Here is a 20,329-nt window from a genome sequence, read left to right as displayed (position 1 = left end):
GCTGCCTACCCAGCGGCTGACCTGGGAGTGGAGTGAGCAGCGACGCCTGACCAGAGCAGACCTGCGTGAGGTACAAGCAGCACGGCAAGTTTAAAAGGAGGGGCGAGGCGAGGCCCGACCACAGCGGCTGACCTGGGAGTGGAGTGAGCAGCGACGCCTGACCAGAGCAGACCTGCGTGAGGTACAAGCAGCGCGGCAAGTTTAAAAGGAGAGGCGAGGCCCGACCACAGAGGCTGACCTGGGAGTGGAGTGAGCAGCGACGCCTGACCAGAGCAGACCTGCGTGAGGTACAAGCAGCACGGCAAGTTTAAAAGGAGGGGCGAGGCGAGGCCCGACCACAGCGGCTGACCTGGGAGTGGAGTGAGCAGTGACGCCCGACCAGAGCAGACCTGCGTGAGGTACAAGCAGCGCGGCAAGTTTAAAAGGAGGGGCGAGGCGAGGCCTGACCAATTCAACAGCAGGGGAGAGAGGTAAAAAGTAATCAAAGTGTGACGTCACCAGGAAGCAGGTAAGTGATTGGTTGGTGAGTATTTCTCTTTTTTTAAACTTTAACTCTGGTTTATAGTTTCTAAGGTCTCTCTAGTGTAGCAGGGACTGTTGGTAAACCAGTTAACTGTAGTGTAATTAGTGGGATTGATTGATTTAATTTAAATTCAATTAATTAAAGGGTAAGTCATGGCAGGACAGCCGGGTCCCGTGATCTGCTCCTCCTGCGATATGTGGGAACTCAGGGACACTTCCTGTGTCCCTGACAACTACATGTGCAGGAAGTGCATCCAGCTGCAGCTACTGACAGACCGCATTGCGGCGCTGGAGCTGCGATTGGATACATACTGGAGCGTTCACGATGCTCAGGACATCATGAATAGCACATTTACAGAGTTGGACACTGTAACCGTTTACCTTTAAGGGAACTATAGAATGTAACCGTTCGCCTTTAAGAGCACTACTTTAGGGTGGCACTATCTATTGGCTCATGTATACTGTAATACCGATAGTGACCACACCAGTATATAAGGGTTGTGATACGTTAACTAGGGCAGAATCGCCCGAGCCTCTGAATAGTAAAGACGTGTTTTATTTTGTTAACAGTGGAGTCTGTGATTATTTATAATACAACCCACAGACTTAACAGACACTGCAGGTAGAGGTTGGACAGGAAGAAAGGGAACGGGTGACCAACAGGCAGAGTACTAGGCGCAGGCAGGTAGTGCAGGGGTCCCCTGTGGCCATCCCCGTCTCCAACAGATACACCACTGAGTACTGTGGGGGGGGGGGATGGCTGGCTTATCGGAGGAAGGCAGCAGCAACCAACTTCCTGGCACCAGGGGTGGCTCTGCTGCACAGAATGGGAGGAAAAAGAGGGGTAGAGCTATAGTAATAGGGGATTCAATTGTAAGGGGAATAGATAGGCGTTTCTGCGGCCACAAACGAGACTCCAGGATGGTGTGTTGCCTCCCTGGTGCAAGGGTCAAGGATGTCTCAGAGCGGCTGCAGAACATCTTGGAAGGGGAGGGTGAACAGCCAGTTGTCGTGGTGCATATAGGCACCAACGATATAGGTAAAAAGTGGGATATAGGGAGTTAGGAGATAAATTTAAAAAAAAAAAAAAAAAAACAGGACCTCAAAGGTAGTAATCTCAGGATTGCTACCAGTGCCACGTGCTAGTCAGTGTAGAAATAGAAGGATACTTCAGATGAATACGTGGCTAGAGGAATGGTGCCAGGGGGAGGGATTCAAGTTCCTGGGACATTGGAACCGGTTCTGGGGGAGGTGGGACCAGTTCAAACCGGACAGTTTGCACCTGGGCAGGGCTGGAACCGATGTCCTAGGGGGAGTGTTTGCTAGTGCTGTGGGGGAGGGTTTAAACTAAAATGGCAGGGGGTTGGGAACCTGAGCAGGGAGACAGGAAAGGGAAACGAGGATAAAAGCAAAAGATAGGAAGGAGAAAAACAAAAGTGGCAGTCAGAGAAATCAATGGTTTAAATCAAACATGGCCACAGTAAATAATAATTCTAATAGGTCTAAGCGTTAAAAAAACAAGCCTGAAGGCTTTGTGTCTTAATGCGAGGAGCATTTGTAATAAGGTGGATGAATTGGCTGCGCAAATAGAAGTAAACAAATACGATTTGGTTGGGATTACAGAAACGTGGCTCAAGGAAGGCCAGGACTGGGAACTCCAACATCCAGGGGTATTTGATATTCAGGAAAGATAGGCAAAAAGGAAAGGGAGGTGGGGTAGCATTACTGGTTAAAGAAGGGATTAACACAATTGTAATGAAGGATATTAGCTCTAATGAGGTGGAATCTGTATGGGTAGAATTGAGAAATACTAAGGGGGGGAAAAAAACGTTAGTGGGAGTGATTTATAGATATCCAAACAGTAAGGCGGAGTTTGGGGAAGGCATTAAAAGGGAAATTAAAGAAGCGTGCAATAAGGGCACAGCAGTCATCATGGGTGACTTTAACCTACATATAGATTGGGCCAACCAAATTAGTAACAATACTGTGGAGGAGGAATTCCTGGCGTGTTTACGGGATGGTTTCCTGGACCAATATGTCGAGGAACCAACCAGAGATCAGGCCATCTTAGACTGGGTATTATATAACGAGAAAGGATTAATTAGCAATCTTGTTGTACGAGGCCCCTTGGGTCGGAGCGATCATAATATGATTGAATTCTTCATTTAAGATGGCGAATGAAGTAGTTGACTCGGAGACTAGGGTCCTTAATTTAAATAAAGGAAACTACGATGGTCTGAGGAGTGAGTTGGGTAGGATTGATTGGGGAATGTCACTCAAAGGGTTGACGGTGGATAGGCAATGGCAAACATTCAAAGACCGAATGGATGAACTACAGAATTTGTTCATCCCAGTTTGGCATAAAAATAAAACCAAAAAGGTGACCCAACCGTGGCTAACAAGGGAAATTAGGGATAGCATAAGGTCCAAGGAGAGGGCATATAAATTGGCCAGAAAAAGCAATAATCCTGAGGATTGGGAGCAGTTTAGGATTCAACAAAGGAGGACAAAGGGATTAATTAAGAAAGGGAAAATAGAATGAGAGTAAGCTTGCAGGGAACATAAAAACTGACTGTAAAAGCTTTTATAGATATGTGAAGAGAAAAAGATCGGTGAATTGAAGCATAGGTCCCTTGCAGTCAGAATCGGGGGAACAAAGAAATGGCAGACCAACTAAATACATATTTTGGTTCGGTCTTCACAAAGGAGGACACAAATAACCTCCCAGAGATGCCGGGAACATAGGGTCTGATGAAAGGGTGGAACTGAAAGAAATCAGTATTTGTAGGGAAATGGTGTTAGGAAAATTGATGGGATTGAAGGCCGATAAATCCCCAGGGCCTGATAATCTACATCCCAGGGTACTTAAAGAAGTGGCCCTAGAAATAGTAGATGCATTGCTGGTCATCTTCCAGAACTCTCTCTAGACTCTGGAACGGTACCCATGGATTGGCGGGTAGCTAATGTTACCCCACTATTCAAAAAAGGTGGTATAGAAAAGGCGGGGAATTATAGACCGGTAAGCTTGACATCGGTGGTGGGGAAAATGCTAGAGTCCATTATAAAAGATGTAATAGAGCACTTGGAAAGCAGTGACTGGATCGGACAAAGTCAACGTAGATTTACAAAAGGTAAATCATGCTTGACTAATCTACTGGAATTTTTTGAGGATGTAACTCTTAAAATAGATAAGGGAGAACCAGTGGATGTGGTGTATTTGGACTTTCAGAAGGCTTTCGATAAGGTCCCGCGTAAGAGATTAGCGTACAAAATTAAGGCACATGGGATTGGGGGCAAGGTATTGACTTGGATAGAGAACTGGTTGGCGGACAGAAAGCAAAGAGTTGGAATAAATGGGTCGTTTTCCGAGTGGCAGGCAGTGACTAGTGGGGTACCGCAAGGATCGGTCCTAGGACCCCAGCTGTTCACAATATATATTAATGATCTGGACGAGGGAATTGGATGTAATATCTCCAAATTTGCAGACGACACAAAGCTGGGTGGGAGGGTATGCTGTGAGGAGGATGTCGTGAAACTCCAGTACGATTTGGACAGGTTGGGTGATTGGGCAGAAACATGGCAAATGCACTATAATGTGGATAAATGTGAGGTTATCCACTTTGGCAAAAACAGGAAGGCAGATTATTATTTGAATGGCAATAGATTGGGAGAAGGGGAAGTGCAAAGAGACCTGGGTGTTCTTGTGCACCAGTCGCTGAAGGTAAGCATGCAGGTGCAGCAGGCGGTTAAGAAGGCAAATGGTATGTTGGCCTTTGTAGCAAGAGGGTTCGAGTACAAGAACAAGGATGTCTTGCTGCAGTTGCACAGGGCCTTGGTGAGACCGCACCTTGAGTATTGTGTGCAGTTTTGGTCGCCTTACCTGAGGAAGGACGTTCTTGCCATGAAGGGAGTGCAGCGAAGATTCACCAGGCTGATACCTGGGATGGCAGGAATGACGTATGAGGAGAGATTGTGTCGATTGGGCTTATACTCACTGGAGTTTAGAAGATTGAGAGGGGATCGCATCGAAACCTATAAAATTCTGTCAGGCCTGGACAGACTAGATGCAGGAAGGATGTTTCTGATGGCCGGGGAGTCCAGAACCAGGGGTCATAGTCTAAGGATAAGGGGTAAGCTATTTAGGACTGAAATGAGGAGGAATTTCTTCACCCAGAGAGTGGTGAACCTGTGGAATTCTCTGCCACAGAGGGCAGTGGAGGCCAGTTCATTAAGTATATTCAAGAAAGAGTTGGATATATTTCTTAAGGCTAATAGGATATGGGGAGAAGGCAGGGACAGGGTACTGAATTTGGATGATCAGCCATGATCTCATTGAATGGCGGAGCAGGCTCGAATGGCCTACTCCTGCTCCTATCTTCTATGGTTCTATGTTACTCTTAAAGTCATTGAGTGTCGTCTTGTATTGAACCCAAGATCTGGGGATGATGCTGGTGTGGCACTAACCCTGTCAGCCACCTCTGTCCATGCCTGCTTCATCCTGGCCTTGTGGATAGCCTTGTGGGTTTTGGTAAAGCGTTGCTCCCTAGTTGCCCTCACTCCCTCCACTAGGACTTCCAGGGATGTATCAGAAACATGAGGGAAGGTGGGGGGTAGCCCTGTAACTTACCAGTCTTGCCGAAAAGTCTTAAAGTTGTTGAATGAAAAATGTAGGCAGAGCATGCAGCTTAAGGGAGAAGCTTAAATATCATAAAACAATCTTTAAAAAAAATTAACTCTTTGAAAAATCTGCAATATTTAAATGTTCTTCTGAAGGAATGAGTCTCCACACTTGTAAAATTAGTTTTTGAGGGTCAGAGGTTGTTCAGCAGTAATTATGACTTTGTGCACTGTTTAAAAACTCAGTTACTCCTGGTTGAACAAGGTTTAACATTTTCATTGGTTTTTACAGTGAGAATGTGCATTAATAGTTGAAGTTCACGTCAAATCAGTGGTTCCATCTGCAAAGACTGTAACAGCACACCTTGTGGAGGAGCAGGGTATCGCTGACAGCAACTTCCGGATTACTGCATGTGTGGATGCCAGAAGTTGCTGTCGGCTTTACAGAGTAATGATGGTGAGCGCTGACAGTTTTGCCGTCATTATAACTGCAAATTCCAGGCTATTCACTTTATTTTCAATGCTATTTGTTCTCTGCTGTTCTACCAGATTAGTGTTTATAAATGTAAGCTTATTTGGGCATTCCTAACATTTAAGGTTAAACAATTTTAACGAATGATTTGATCAGCACAAATATGCTACTTACTGTAAGGATTTTTTATTCTAGAAACTGCCATGGATAAGAAGGTCTATGCTCAGCGTAACAGTGACTCGAAATATATTCGTGCAATTTACAAGTGAGTCCCCTGTCACTGTATTCCTTGAATAGCTTTTCCTGATTGCCATTTACATTTTCTAGGTTTTCTGATGTGAAGTAGAAGGTGACCCTTGGTGATAAAATCCTTTCAGAAGATTTGAATGGTGGCAGGATAATCCATATTTCTCTCATTAATGCTAATTATTAAAGTTTTCATTGCTATTAACTTTATCTTTTGAGAACACCTTGTTTCAAATTAAATGATGGTTTAAATTTCCTTATTCTACTGGCGAACAGTAGATTAAAGGACGGTCACAGCCAATGGTGATTCGTTGTTGTATTTGAACAATGTAGATAGGGATATTTGAGGTTAGTTTCTCTTCCTTCCCATCCTCCCCAGCTAGTAGGATGGCCTGGTGACTTGCCCACTGAATTTTCCGCCTGCTTTGCGCTGATCCTGATTTTTAACATTTGCAGGCGGCAAAGGCACCCTCCTGAAGACGCGGAGGTCTTTAAGTATGCAGATTAGGGTCCAGTGATGTCATTGTGGCTCAACTGCAGTTTTAACTCTTGCTGGAGTGGAAAAGCCAGTCAGGAGAGGATCAGGACATGAGGCTCTGAAAGATTAGTTTGTTTTTTACTTCGTGGGTCCAAAAAGAGCAAGTGTGTTTCTCTGGGCCCCACAAGGAGAGCTTGGATGATTTTTCTCTCCCAACCAACCCCCCCCCCCCCCCACCCCCCCCCTTCATTCTGAGACCCTGCCAGAAACCCCTTCCCCACACATGCCTGCATGCTGGCAGCATGGTAAGGAAGCCCAGCAGTTAAAAACGGGTAGGTAGTAAATTAACTTACAGTGGGACTTGAACATTCAATGGCATATTACCATCACCAAATCCCCCACTATCAACATCCTTGGGGGGGGGGGGGGGGGGGGGTCACCATTAACCAGCAAGTTAACTGGACCATAAATACTGTGGCAACAAGAGCAGGTCAGAGGCTAGGTATTCTGTGGCGAGTGTCTCACCTCCTGACTCCCCAAAGCCTTTCCACCATCTACAAGGCGCAAGTAAGGAGTGTGATGGAATACTCTCCACTTGCCTGGAGGAGTGCAGCTCCAACAACACTCAAGAAGCTCGACACCATCCAGGACAAAGCAACCTGCTTGATTGGCACCCCATCCACCACCTTAAACATTCACTCCCTCCACCACCGGTGTACCGTGGCTGCAGTGTGTACCATCTACAAGATGCACTGCAGCAACTCACCAAGGCTTCTTCGGCAGCACCCCCCCCCCCCCCCCCCCCCCCCCAAACCTGCGGCCTCTTCCACCTAGAAGGGCAGCAGGCGCATGGGAACACCACCACCTCCAAGTTCCTGTCCAAGTCACACACCATCCTGACTTGGAAATATATCGCCGATCCTTCATCGTCGCTGGGTCAAAATCCTGGAACGCCCTCCCTAACAGCACTGTGGGAGTACCATCACCATCACGGACTACAGCGGTTCAAGAAGGCGGCTCACCACCACCTTCTCAAGGGCAGCTAGGGATGGGCAATAAATGCTGGCGTTGCCAGTGACGCCCTGATCCCATAAATGAATTTTTTTTTTTAAAACCACAACCTTCTGACTCTGAGGCAAGTGTGCTACCCACTGAGCCATGGCTGACACTTGTTGAAATTCTTACAATCTGCTTTTATATTTCTTGCCTGTTTGTTTTTCCTATTCTATTTTCTCCCTTTTTATCAATATTTTTTTTGGTCATCCTTTGCTGGTTTCTAAAGCTCTCCCAATCCTCACGCTTACTACTATTCCTCGCAGCATTATAAACATCTTTTAATCTAATACTATCTTTAACTTCTTTAGTTAGCCACAGATGGGTCACTTTTCTGGTGGAGTTTTTATTTCTCAATGGAATGTATATTTTTGGGAATTTTGTAATATTTCTTTAAATGTTTGCCATTGCTTATCTACTGTCATGCCTTTTAATCTTATTTCCTAATATATTGTAGTCAATTCACCCCGATACCTATGTAATTGGCGCTATTTAAGTTTCACACACGTATTTCACACTCAGAATTTCCCATTGAGTTAATCACATTATGATCACTCTTCCCCAGAGGATCCTTTACTGTGAGATTACTAATTAACCCTGTCTCATTACACAATACAAGATTTAAAATAGCCTGTTCCCTGGTTGGTTCTATGTATTGTTCTGGGAAACCATCTCAAATGCATTCCATGAACTTGTCTTCCAGATTACCTTTGCCAATTTGAATTGCCCAGTCTATATGAAGATTAAAGTCCCCCACACTTATTGTATTGCCTTATTTACCAGCTCCTATCATTTGTTGATTAATACTCTGTCCAACAGTATAGCTACTGTTAGGGGGCCTATAAACTACTCCCACCACGGTGACAGGCAGCCTTCTTGAATTGCTGCCATCTCTGTAGTGATGGTGCTTCCACAATGGTGTTAAGTAGGGAATTCCAGGATTTTCACCCAGACATTATGAAGGATTGGTGGTATACGTCCAAGATGGTATGTGACTTGAAGAGTAAGTGGTAGTGTTCCCATGACATTGCTGCACTTCACCCTCTTGGTGATCGAGGTTGTAGGACTGCGAGGCGCTATTAAAGTAAGCTTGGTGAGTTGCTTTAGTGCATCCTGTATATAGTGCATATTGCAGCCACAGTGCATTGATGATGGAGGGGGTGACTTGTCATTTGGGGGGTGGGGGGCACTGTTCTGTCTTGGATTCTGTCGGGCCTCTTGAGTGTTATCACTGCACCCATCCAGGCGCGTGGTCAGTATTCCATCACACTCCTGACTTGGGCCTTGTAGATGGTGCAGAGGCTTTGAAAGGACAGGAGGTGAGCCACTCATTGCAGAGTACTGAGCCCCTACTCTGCTGTTGTAGCTACGGTGTTAATATGACTAATTTAGTTAAGCTTTTGGTCAGCAGTGATGTTGATAATGGGGGATGCAGTGACGTTGAAGATACGCATTGCCCAGCACAAATGCTACCTGCTACTTGTCAGCCAAGCCTTTATGTTGTTCAAGTCCTGCTGTAGGTTGGTATAAAAAGTCTTCTTTCACAGTTGTGAATAATTGAGTAGAATGGAGTTTGAGTATGCTGTAATGAAGATAATGATTTCTCTTTGTTTAGGATGAGTGATTTGATTCACCGCAGACAGAAAATGCCTTGGTTTTGGCCTGATTTTCTGTACAATGCACTTGGAGAAGGAAAGGAACATGACAAAGCTCTCAAAATCCTGCACTCCTTCACAGAAAAGGTAGATTTATAGTCAAACAATATATATATTTTAAAACAAAAACCCAAAGGCCCTGTATTTGCAGTCGGTATGACGACTTACTCTCAGTACGCCATCATACCGCCTTTGAAACTGACCACAACTTCCCCCACAAAGCACTGAAATCTTGTAAATCATTGAAACTGGCAAAAACTTCAGCTGTTAAATTCCTCACTAAATGTTAGACCCAAAGGGATTAGGTGTAACTGGTGTTTTAACAGCGTATTGAGTGCTAAAGAAATGTTAAGGGCCTGGAAAACTAACTTTAATTTTGTGCAGTGTGAAATTTGTCCATTTTTAAGAAACTTTTCAAAAAAATCTTTTACTTTTAAGTTTGTGCATTTTTATTTTGGGTTTGCTTCTTTCCCCATGTGAGAACACCAATCTTTCTTTTGATCTCTAACTATTTTTAAAGAGTTAAAATTTTAAGGGCTTACCCACTTCCTTCGCTGTCTGAGAATTCTGCCTATTGATTGGCTGCTTAGACAGCCTGTTGGCGTCCCAGCAGTTCGCACAAGGGGATCCACATTAAGTTCCATTTGAAATGAATTCAAGGTCGGAAAACCCGAAGTTCTTAACACAGGGATTGCGAGACTCTCCTGTGGCGCGTACTTCGGGGCTAGCAGCAAACGCCTTCGCTGCTGTTTGCAGATTCTGGGCCAATGTGTTGGAAGCCCTCAGCAGGTGAGGTAGCATTTGTGGAGAGGAGGAATCAACATTTCGAGTGCAAATCCATTGTCAAAACTGGAATATATTCCAGGTGAACAACATTTAAGTACCATTGATCGGTAATATATTTCAGTTTTGACTGGGTTTGCACTCTGTTAATTATTCCTCCTTCCACAAATGCTGCCTCACCTGCTGAAGGTTTCAACATTTTGTTTTGTTTCAGATATCCACCATCTGCAGTTTTAGTATTGTATTTTTTTTGATTGCTTTCTTGTTTGCTTTTGTTAATTGACCAAATTAATTGAAGAAAACAAGGCTATTAATAAACATTTCATAAAAGTGGAAAGAGTGAGACAGACTAGAGGTACTGAAAACCATTTATTGGCATATGAACACTAAATGTCCAGTCTTTAAAGAATTAAGATTTTTGAAACACTAAGGAATGTGATGCTTGTGGCCACCTTGCCAATTTGTGTTTCAAAAATATATATATCATTTTTTAATTCTCAGCCTGTATACTTTGCTTTTAGGCTCTCAATTAATGTGTATTTCTGGATTTTTCCCTTCTTGAGATGCCACATAAAAAATGTCCCCTTTTATAAGACACCCATTTTCCCATTTTCTCGGAGGTATTGACTCTGCTGGTACTAAGGCTACCAGCCATACTCTGGTTCTTTGTTGAACCAATGGGCACTTAATCAGTGAGTGTCAGCAGAGTATGCAACTGAGACCAATATTGGCTTCACCTGAGATCATGCTCATGCACACGCTCACATCCACACTTGGCAGGATTCGTTGGATAGCAATTGGGCACAGGAACTGTTTGAAAGTGGAGATGAGTTAGAAGATCAGCCATGAGCTTCTTGAATGGCGGAGCAGGCTTGAGAGGCTGTATGGCCTACACCTGTTCCTAATTCTTATGTTATTAATTGAACTATCGGAAGTATAATTTTTTAACACCTATTATTTTTCAGTGCAACCAAAGTACTGCAAGATGATTATACCTGCCTTGACTGCTTATGAGGCAATTAAGTTTATGGCAGTTTGTGTGTTTTCTTTGAGGATTGATGCAAGAGCTATAGATATGTCAAATAAGTGAAGATTCTAATCCAAATCAAAAATATAATGTATTAACTACTTAAACTGCTTGCTCAATAGATCACTGCTGTAAATGAATTCTCTGATAACACTGCCTCATTGATTCCCTATGGAAAATAGTGTGGTGTTCTCCTTTTATTAGCACAAAATTGGTTTCTTCGTCCAAAAATGGTGGTGGTTTGCACTGATTTGCTAATTGGATTAGTTTTATTGTCTGGCGCACTTTTTTGCTGTTGGTTATAGAGCACATAGATTTTCTTGAACTATTTTTATCATGGAGACCTTGGAAAGCTGATACTTGGGCGTATAATATTCACGAGGGTTCTTTCAATCTCTCCCTGTAACTAGGCATTGATGCCTTTTCCCTAGGGTTTCCACTGACCTGCTAAAATGACGTTGGGAGATCGGGGAACTCCCATGGAAATTCTAGGCGGTGGTATATGCTGATTCTTTGGAAACTTTTGGTGATTGTTGGACACTATATGATGTAGACTGAGTTGTTGCACTTAACCTCATTAGTAATTTGGTTTTACAAAGCTCTATCAATTTTAGATAAATACCCCTCTTCCTTTCTTTGAATAGTGGTAGCGACAACAAAACAAGAAACACTTGTTGTTTGTCCCAGTGGGGGCTGGGATTTTAAAGCCAGAGTTCTTTCCATGAGTATACCAGGTCAGTCTTTGCATACTAAGCTTTCATTGGCTAGAAACTAACTTTGGAAGCTCAGTTTCAACAATACGGGACAAAAAGTGTTTCTATCTCTCCAATCAAAAGTAGGAGCAGGGTGGGAAAAATGAAAGGTAAATAAAATATCTTCTACTTAAAATAAATAAGATTGGAATAGATAGTAAAGTTGAAATAAAAAGACAGATAATATGAAATGGTGAAAGTTGCAGCTTGGGTCATGCAGATAAAGGGGGTAATTTTCAAACTCTGATTCCCAGCAGAGATCCTTACCTGGTCTTGCATGTCAGAAATTCAGATGAGCATTGCACATGATTTTCCAACTGTTATGATGTGGCATGTACTGCGTGAAAGGGTGGTGGAAGCAGATTCAATAATAACTTTCAAAAGTGGATTGGATTGAGGTGAAAAATTTGCAGGTCTATTGGGAAAGAGTGGAGGTATGGGACTAATTGGATAACTTTTCAAGAGCCGACACAGGCACGATGGACCGAATGGCACCCTTCTGTGCTGTAAGATTCTATAGTGAGCTGGAAGTGTGTTCTATATAACAAAGACTTTTAATATATTCAAACTGATCCCATGGTGTTGCTAACGGTAACTCTCAGGTTTGATAAGAATGGGGTATTATAAGGGACATTGATTTTTCCACATTGGGGGTGACTGAGAGCACTGCATATGGGCCCAGGGTCTGGCAGTACTGGGTGTGGGATGTCTAGTCCAGCTCTACTTTAAGTGGCACCATGGGGTTTAGTTGCACAGGGAGGCAATCCCGAGTCGATGAACACTCCAGAGAGGGTGTCTGGGAGCACTGTGGCAGGTCGTGGAATCTGAGATTGCTGGGTGAGGGGTCCTGGGATCTGAGGCAAGGATATCTTTTTGGGGGGGGGGGGGGTCTGGTGGCTGGAAGCAATAGAAAGGCAGTCTAGGGGTTTGAAAACTACAACAGTTATAATCCGTTCTAATCACTTGGTAAGGGCAGTTCTAAGAACATTCACTTGTTGCTTTTTATTAGGTGGTTGCTGAGAGGCTTCGTAAAATGGAGAATTCTGAAGAATTTAACCATTCCGGTTCTGATTCAGACTCTAATTCACCGAGAAAACCGAAGCACAAGGCCTTTCTTGACCTGATTCTCAGTGCAACCGATGAAGATGGGAAGAAGCTGAGTCAGCAGGACATCAGCGAAGAAGTGAACACATTCATGTTTGAGGTAAGATCTAATACGCAGGGAAGCGGCAAGCAGTTTTATACTTCACTTGATATATAGGATCAAATGGTAATATAAGGTTTGAAATTACTGTTAGTGGATGGACTATTAACATATTTAGATGATCTTCTGTCCATTCTTAATGGAGGTGTTAACCCATTTATTATAAGTGGGTTAATGCCGCCATTAAAGTAGTGGGCCATGTCATAAAATAGTGAACCCATTGAGTGGTTGTCTGCTAATATTGGCCAATAATTTCCAGGCTATAAGGTAACATTAAAATTGTTTTAAAACAGTGAAAGGCCAATTACACCACTATTTGTAATCTGGTTAAATGGATTCATTGTGGAGAGACAGAGAGAAGTTAAATCAGAGCTCAGTCTTTAGACACAAATTTAGTCTGTTTGGTGTGCAACTGATGTTCAAGATGCATGTTTCTACTGATATCATTTCAAATTAAAAGAACATCTTAAAGAAAGTGTGGAAGAATGTGAGTGACTGTAGGAAGATAAATGCTTGTTACAGAAGTGGCCATTGAAATTGAATATAGATAAATGTGAAATGGTAATTTCTTTGGGGGGGTGAGGGGGCGGTTGCTGAATGGCAATACAACCCAAACAGTAACATCCTTAATGGGGTAGAGAAATACAGATAGCTGGAGATTTGGATTTTAAAAGCAGGATTGCAGGTGGAAAAAGCCATATAAAGGACATATTGGATTCTGGATTTTATATGTGGGTGGGGGGAGGGCACTGAACACATAGAAACAGAAGATAGGAGCAGGAGTAGGCCATTCGGCCCCTCAAGCCTGCTCTGCCATTCAATGAGATCATGGCTGATCGTCCAAATTCAGTACCCTGTTCCTGCCTTCTCTCCATATCCCTTGATCCCTTTAGCCTTAAGAAATATATCTAACTCCTTCTTGAATATATTTAATGAATTGGCCTCTACTGCCTTCTGTGGTAGAGAATTCCACAGGTTCACCACTCTGGGTGAAGAAATTCTTCCTCATCTCTGTCCTAAATGGCTTACCCCTTATCCTTAGACTGTGACCCCCTGGTTCTGGACTCCCCGACCATCGGGAACATCCTTCCAGCATCTAGTCTGTCTAGTCCTGTTAGAATTTTATAAGTTTTGATGAGATCCCCTCTATTCTTCTAAACTCCAGCGAGTACAAGCCCAATCGACCCAATCTCTCCTCATCTGTCATTCCTGCCATCCCAGGTATCAGCCTGGTGAATCTTCGCTGCACTCCTTCCATGGCAAGAACATCCTTCCTCAGATAAGGCGACCAAAACTGCACAGAATACTCCAGATGTGGTCTCACCAAGGCCCTGTACAACTGCAGCAAGACATCCTTGTTCCTGTACTCAAACCCTCGCTACGAAGGCCAACATACCATTTGCCTTCTTAACCGCCTGCTGCACCTGCATGCTTACTTTCAGCGACTGGTGCACAAGGATGCCCAGGTCTCGTTGCGCTTCCCCTTCTCCCAATCTATTGCCATTCAGATAATCTGCCTTCCTGTTTTTGACACCAAAATGGATAACCTCACATTTATCCACGTTACATTGCATCTGCTTCTGCCCAATCACCCAACCTGTCCAAATTCTACTGGAGTTTCTCGGTATCCCCCTCACAGCACACACTCCCACCCAGCTTTGTGTCGTCTGCAAACTTGGAGATATTACATCTAGTTCCCTCATCCAGATCATTAATATATATTGTGAATAGCTATATACACAAAGGTAAGGAAGTGATGATGAGCCAGTACAGGATACTGGCTATGCCACAGTTAGAGTAGTGTGTGAAGGTTATAAAAGAATATTGGAGCCTCACAAAAGGTTGTGTAGATTTATAAGAAAAGCTCTGCTCTAGTGAATGCACTCCTAATTTTTCAAATCTCTCATCACAACTATTTTCTCTTCTGAGAGGCCTGAAAAAATCAGACCTTCACTAGAGCAGAGAAGGTTAAGAGGGAAGTGTTCGAAGTTTTGTAATGGTTTGACGGGGTAAATTGTGATGGATGATTCTTGCTGTTCAGTGAATCAGTAACGGGTGGGCATAAATTTACAATATTTTCAAGCAAAGGGTTATTGAAATGTATTACCTCAAATTGCTATGGAATTAAAGCCAGTAAGATATTTAAGAGGGCATTAGATAAATGCCTGAAATCAAAATCTTTGAGAGAGAACAATGTAATGGGATTAGAATAGATAGCTCCATAGGAGGAACGAGGCACAGGCACCATCGGGATGAGCTATAAATGCTGGCCTTGGCAGCGACACCCACATCCTGTGAATGAGTTTAAAAAAAAATCTAGGCTAAATGATTACCTGTGCTTTTCTGTTATTTTGATTCTTTAAAAGATGTTGTTGGACTTCCTTATGTGAAACTGACTTTGCATTAATTTTGAAAATGGTGTTCGTGCGACCAATCAGTACTGGTTGCTTCTTGAGGGGAAGTGACAAGCATTACTCTGACAAATTGTGGGGGGTTGGGGTGGTGGTGGGTAGGGGGACATATCTGGTCTGGTAGCACTGGTTTGTAACTTTTTCTAAGAGGTTTCTGGAAAAAAATTAAATTTGTTATTTTGTGATTGGTTTTGGAAGTATATTTCTGTATATGTCTCTGTCTCCCTGCCTCTCGGGTGCCATGATTTGAATGCTTTTATTTTCTATTAACAAAATTCAGGTGATAATTAGAGGGTTTTTGTTTGCTTTCAGAATTCAACACACTTATTTTCTCAAGAATTCAAATTAGGATGAGGAAAGACATGCTGTCTGTGTCTCTGCCTGTACCTCTTTCATGCCTGTCTTTTCATTCCCTTGGTGTCCCCCCAGGTGTCAGTAATTAGAATGTTTGCAATTTTGAATGACCAAAAAACTCAACTGATAATTAGAAACTTTCAAAGGATGAGGGAAAACATTTTGAGTAAAATTCAACTAGCTGGGAATGCAGAATAAGCAGTAGCAGATCGAACACCCATTATACACCCTGCACAATTTTTGTTTCCAAAGTACTTCAGCATCAAATGGTCACATCACAAGCAGCAGAGAATTTGAATATTGGTTAGAATCAACAGTGGCATAGTTCATCACATTGATGGTCAAAAAAAATCAGTTTTCAGTATTTTTAATTTAGTGGCCGGCACACAGAACCATTTTAAGTTTAGATTCTAATCAACTCATGAGACTTCTGTTCTACATATTACTTCGAAACTGGCATAGTCAAAAAGAAAACCTGGTTACAGTATTTTTAACCACAGATGACTATTTTAGAAAGTGTTCTAAATTAAATCTGCATTATTGAGTGGAGACTGGGGGGGAAAAAAAAAACCAAGAACTATGAGTAGTTTACTGTCAAACAACTAAATCACAATACTACCGCACCCTTCTGGTGTAAAATGGAACTGCACCATAAATAACCCTGTCTTTCAGCAGTGTGTGAGTACTTATAGCTGCTAGTTCTTTTAACTATTCATTTATTGTTTAAAATTCATTTCTTTGATTATTAATGGTCAGGAATTGACTAAATGTGGGAATGTATTTAATGTTCTTAAACACCTTTTTCTTTGTTTGTTCAACTAAAACAAGTGAGAGTTGGTGCATTGTTATTATTATTATCCAGCTTTCGGCCTTGATGTAGGTATTCCATTGTTTGTAAGTGGTCACAGTACCTGTTTTTCTACCTGCTAGGCTGCTTCAGGCACTTTCAGAATGTGATAAAAGCCTCTCCGATTTCTTTATTTTATAAAGTTGGAGTGCAATAAAGAATAAAAGACTTCCAAGAACTGCCCTCCCCACTAATCTTTTGAGTGCTTCTAGTCTAAGGATTGACTGACCATGTTCTACTGCTTTCAAGTTGTTTCTTATTTATACACACTCAACCTTTGTCTAGGGTAAATATCTGGCTGAGAAAACCTTTTTTTTGAAATGCTAATTCCGAACAAAACCTACTATATTTTGTACACCACATCTCCAGGAGAGTATGTTGATATGCTGGGGTTGTTGGTACAATTGTACCTGTGCTGGTTAATTTTCATTTTAATTTCCATGGCGTTTTACAAAATATCACTCGGTGTGGTTAGGTGAATGTACAGTGTGTGATTCTTCTAATGAAGGCAGATTTGTGATCCAGTGAGCTCCAATTAGTTTCTGATCGGAGTTAAATGAAAGCCTGCTTATAAACAACTTGTTAAGAAAAAAGTAGAAAAAGCTGATTCACCACCGTAAAACCCCTTTGGTGGGTATTTTCATGTCCTATAATATAGCTCCATCTAGCGGTTATTCTCTCTAGATCTTTTCATTGCAAACTACTGCTGTGACATCGGCCGTTTCCATTTCTCTGCTCCCCTCACTCACTCCAACCTATCTCCTTCTGAACTTGCAGCACTCCATTCTCTCAGATCCAACCCTGACATTGTCATTAAACTTGCTGACAAGGGTGGTGCTGTTGTTGTTTGGTGAACCGACCTCTACCTAGCGGAAGCTGAACGCCAACTCTCCGACACCTCCTCCTACCTCCACCTGGACCATGACCCCACTACTGAACATCAAGCCACCGTTTCCAAGACTGTCACTGACCTCATCTCCTTTGGAGATCTTCCCCCACCACCCCCCCCCCCCCCTCCCCCAATGGCCGCCAAACTCATAGTTCCCCAACCCCACACAGCCCGCTTCTACCTCCTTCCCAAGATCCACAAACAGGACTGCTCTGGTAGACCCATCGTTTCAGCCTGTTCTTGCCCCACAGAACTTATCTCTTCCTATCTCGACTCTTTTTTTCTCCTTGTCCAGTCTCTTCCTACCTACATCCGCGACTCTTCTGATGCCCTCCGTCACTTTAACAGTTTCCAGTTTCCTGGCCCCAACCACCTCCTTTGCACTGGACGTACAATCCCTCTACACCTCCATCCCCCACCATGGACGTACAATCCCTCTACACCTCCATCCCCCACCAGGATGGCCTGAGGGCGCTCCGCTTCTTCCTTGAACAAAGGCCCCATCCACCACCACCCTCCTCCGCCTGGTTGAACTCGTTCTCACATTGAACAACTTCTCTTTTGACTCCATTCATTTCCTCCAAATCAAAGGTGTTGTTATGGGTACCTGCATGGGTCCTAGCTATGCCTGCCTTTTTGTGGGATATGTGGAACACTCTTTGTTCCAGTCCTACTTGGGTCCCTTCCCTCACCACTTTTTTCCGGTACATTGATGACTGTATCGGTGCCGTTTCCTGCTCTCTCCCTGAACTAGACAATTTCATTCACTTTGCTTCCAATTTCCACCCTTCCCTCACCTTTTCACATGGTCCATCTCTGACTCTTCTCTTCCCTTCCTCGACTTCTCCGTCTCCATCTCTGGGGATAGGTTATTGACAAACATTCACTACAAGCCCACTGACTCCCACAGCTACCTGGACTACACTTCCTCTCACCCTGCCTCCTGTAAGGATTCTCTTTCATTCTCCCAGTTTCTCCCTCTCCACTGCATCTGCCCCGACGATGCCACCTTCCATAACAGTGCTTCCGACATGTCTTCCTTTTTCCTCAACCAAGGATTCCCCTCTACAGTGGTTGACACGGCCCTCAACCGTGTCCGTTCTATCTCCCACACTTCTGCCCTCACCCCTGCCCCTCCCTCCCCAGAACCACGATAGAGTTCCCCCTGTCCTCACCTTTCACCCCCCCCCCCCCCCCCAGCCTCCACATTCAAAGGATCATCCTCTGCCATTTCCGCCACCTCCAGCATGATCCCACCACCAAATGCATCTTCCCCTCACCTCCCCTTTCAGCATTCCGTAGGGACTGCTCCCTCTGCGACACCCTGGTCCACTCCTCTACCACCCTCAGCACCCCTTCCCCTTTACCCGGCACCTTCCCGTGCAAGCGCAGGAGATGCAACACATGCCCTTATACTTTTCCCCCCTTCCCACTGTCCAGGGCCCCAAACACCCCTTCCAGGTGAAACAGTGATTTACTTGTTGTACTTGCAATTTAGTATACTGTATTCACTGCTCACGATGTGGTGGTCTCTACATTGGGGAGACCAAACGCAGATCGGGTGACCGCTTTGCGGAACACCTCCATTCAGTCCGTAAGGGGGAGCTCAAGCTCCCGGTGGCCTGTCACTTTAATTCACCGCTCCATTCCCATTCAGACCTCGCCGTCCTCGGCCTCTTGCATTGTTCCACGGAAGCTCAGTGTAAGCTCGAGGAACAGCACCTCTTTCGATTAGGCACTCTACAGCCCTCTGGACTCAACATAGAGTTCAACAATTTCAGATCATAACCTCGGCCCCTATCACACATTTTTTTAATCCACACTTTTTGTTTGTGCCTTTTTTTTCCTTCTCTCCCACATGGCAGCTGTCTTTCATTCTGCCAGCACAATTCACACTTCATCTAGAGCCATCCTTTGTTCCTTAACCTGTCCCATTACCACCTGCTCTTGCCTTGAATATCTCTTAATGCCTCTTAATCTCTCCTGCTTGCTATCCTATCACTGACCTGACCTTTTTTTGTTCTTTCATCCCCTTCCCCTTTTCCCAGCCCCTAAACTTGCTTTCCATTTCCTGCTTTTTTCCAGTTCTGATGAAAGGTCTTCGACCTGAAACGTCTGTTTCTCTCTCCACGGATGCTGCCTGGCCTGCTGAGTTTTTAGTGTTTTCTGTTGTTTCGGATTTCCAGCATCCACAGTATTTTGCTATTGTATTAGTGGTTATTCATATTGTGCTAACTTCAATCCATGATTTATTTCCCCCTAATTTTACTAGAAAAATCCAGTGTATTTGTTATAACAACTTTTTAAAATTGATTTTCAGGTATATTATATCATCCATAGTAGATTCAACATTATTTTGTTACGCATTTTCAATCGATTCCTATTCTGTTTTCAAGAATAATGCTATTTTACTGTTGCTCCCTACAATAGTGATCCCTGATCATAGTGTAGATGCCGTGGCTCGATAATGTGGCCTATTGATTAACATAATTAAATAGCTGCTAGCTGCACTGAAAGGTCAATCTTATTAGGCTGCAAACTTGTTGCAGCCCCATTTAGTGACGAGGCCAGGTTTTGGAGGTCCTGCTCAAAGGGCGACGCTCTTGGAGTGAGGGCAACCTAGGAATAAAAAAAGACCATGGATGAAGTGCTTGCCTTGCCATTATTTTTATTCCTCTTAGTCTCTCTCTCATTAACTTAACACTTTTTTCTAAATCTTTGTTGTCTTCATTGTCTTTTATTGGCTATAACATATCTGGTTATGACACATTTTATAAGGTCCTTTTTAAAGTGTAAATTGATCCTATATAAACATGTTTACCTCGCTATATAATTTCCATTTAGCTGTGGAAGAACAGGTCAGAGTGTAAAGTACAAGGTTTGCGAATTATAGGAAAGAGATCGTCCAGGGTAAGTCGGTGATTAAAGAACAGACCTATTCTACTTTAGTTACAATAATTATTTCTGTTTTCTGTCATGTTTGTAAAATAAAACTACATTAATACAACTGATTATTTTA

The 20,329-nt window shown here is 43.3% G+C and overlaps 1 protein-coding gene across 2 annotated transcripts in view; it reads left to right on the top strand.

Annotated features, from left to right (window-relative positions):
* The window catches only part of LOC147123333 (cytochrome P450 4V2-like), a 54,663-nt gene that overhangs the window by 18,530 nt on the left and 15,804 nt on the right, over positions 1-20,329 (top strand). For both annotated transcript variants that reach the window (XM_085970938.1, XM_085970929.1), the window contains exons 5-7: positions 5,807-5,876; positions 9,004-9,130; positions 12,615-12,809. In XM_085970938.1, coding sequence (XP_085827064.1) covers positions 5,807-5,876; positions 9,004-9,130; positions 12,615-12,809 — 392 coding nt within the window. The remainder of the gene's footprint in view (positions 1-5,806; positions 5,877-9,003; positions 9,131-12,614; positions 12,810-20,329) is intronic.

Source organism: Somniosus microcephalus, chromosome 2 (genome assembly GCF_052327205.1).
Source record: "Somniosus microcephalus isolate GS21.2 chromosome 2, FLI_Smic_1.0, whole genome shotgun sequence".
Classification (NCBI taxonomy): Eukaryota; Metazoa; Chordata; class Chondrichthyes; order Squaliformes; family Somniosidae; genus Somniosus; species Somniosus microcephalus.
This window is presented reverse-complemented; position numbering and strand designations above follow the sequence as displayed.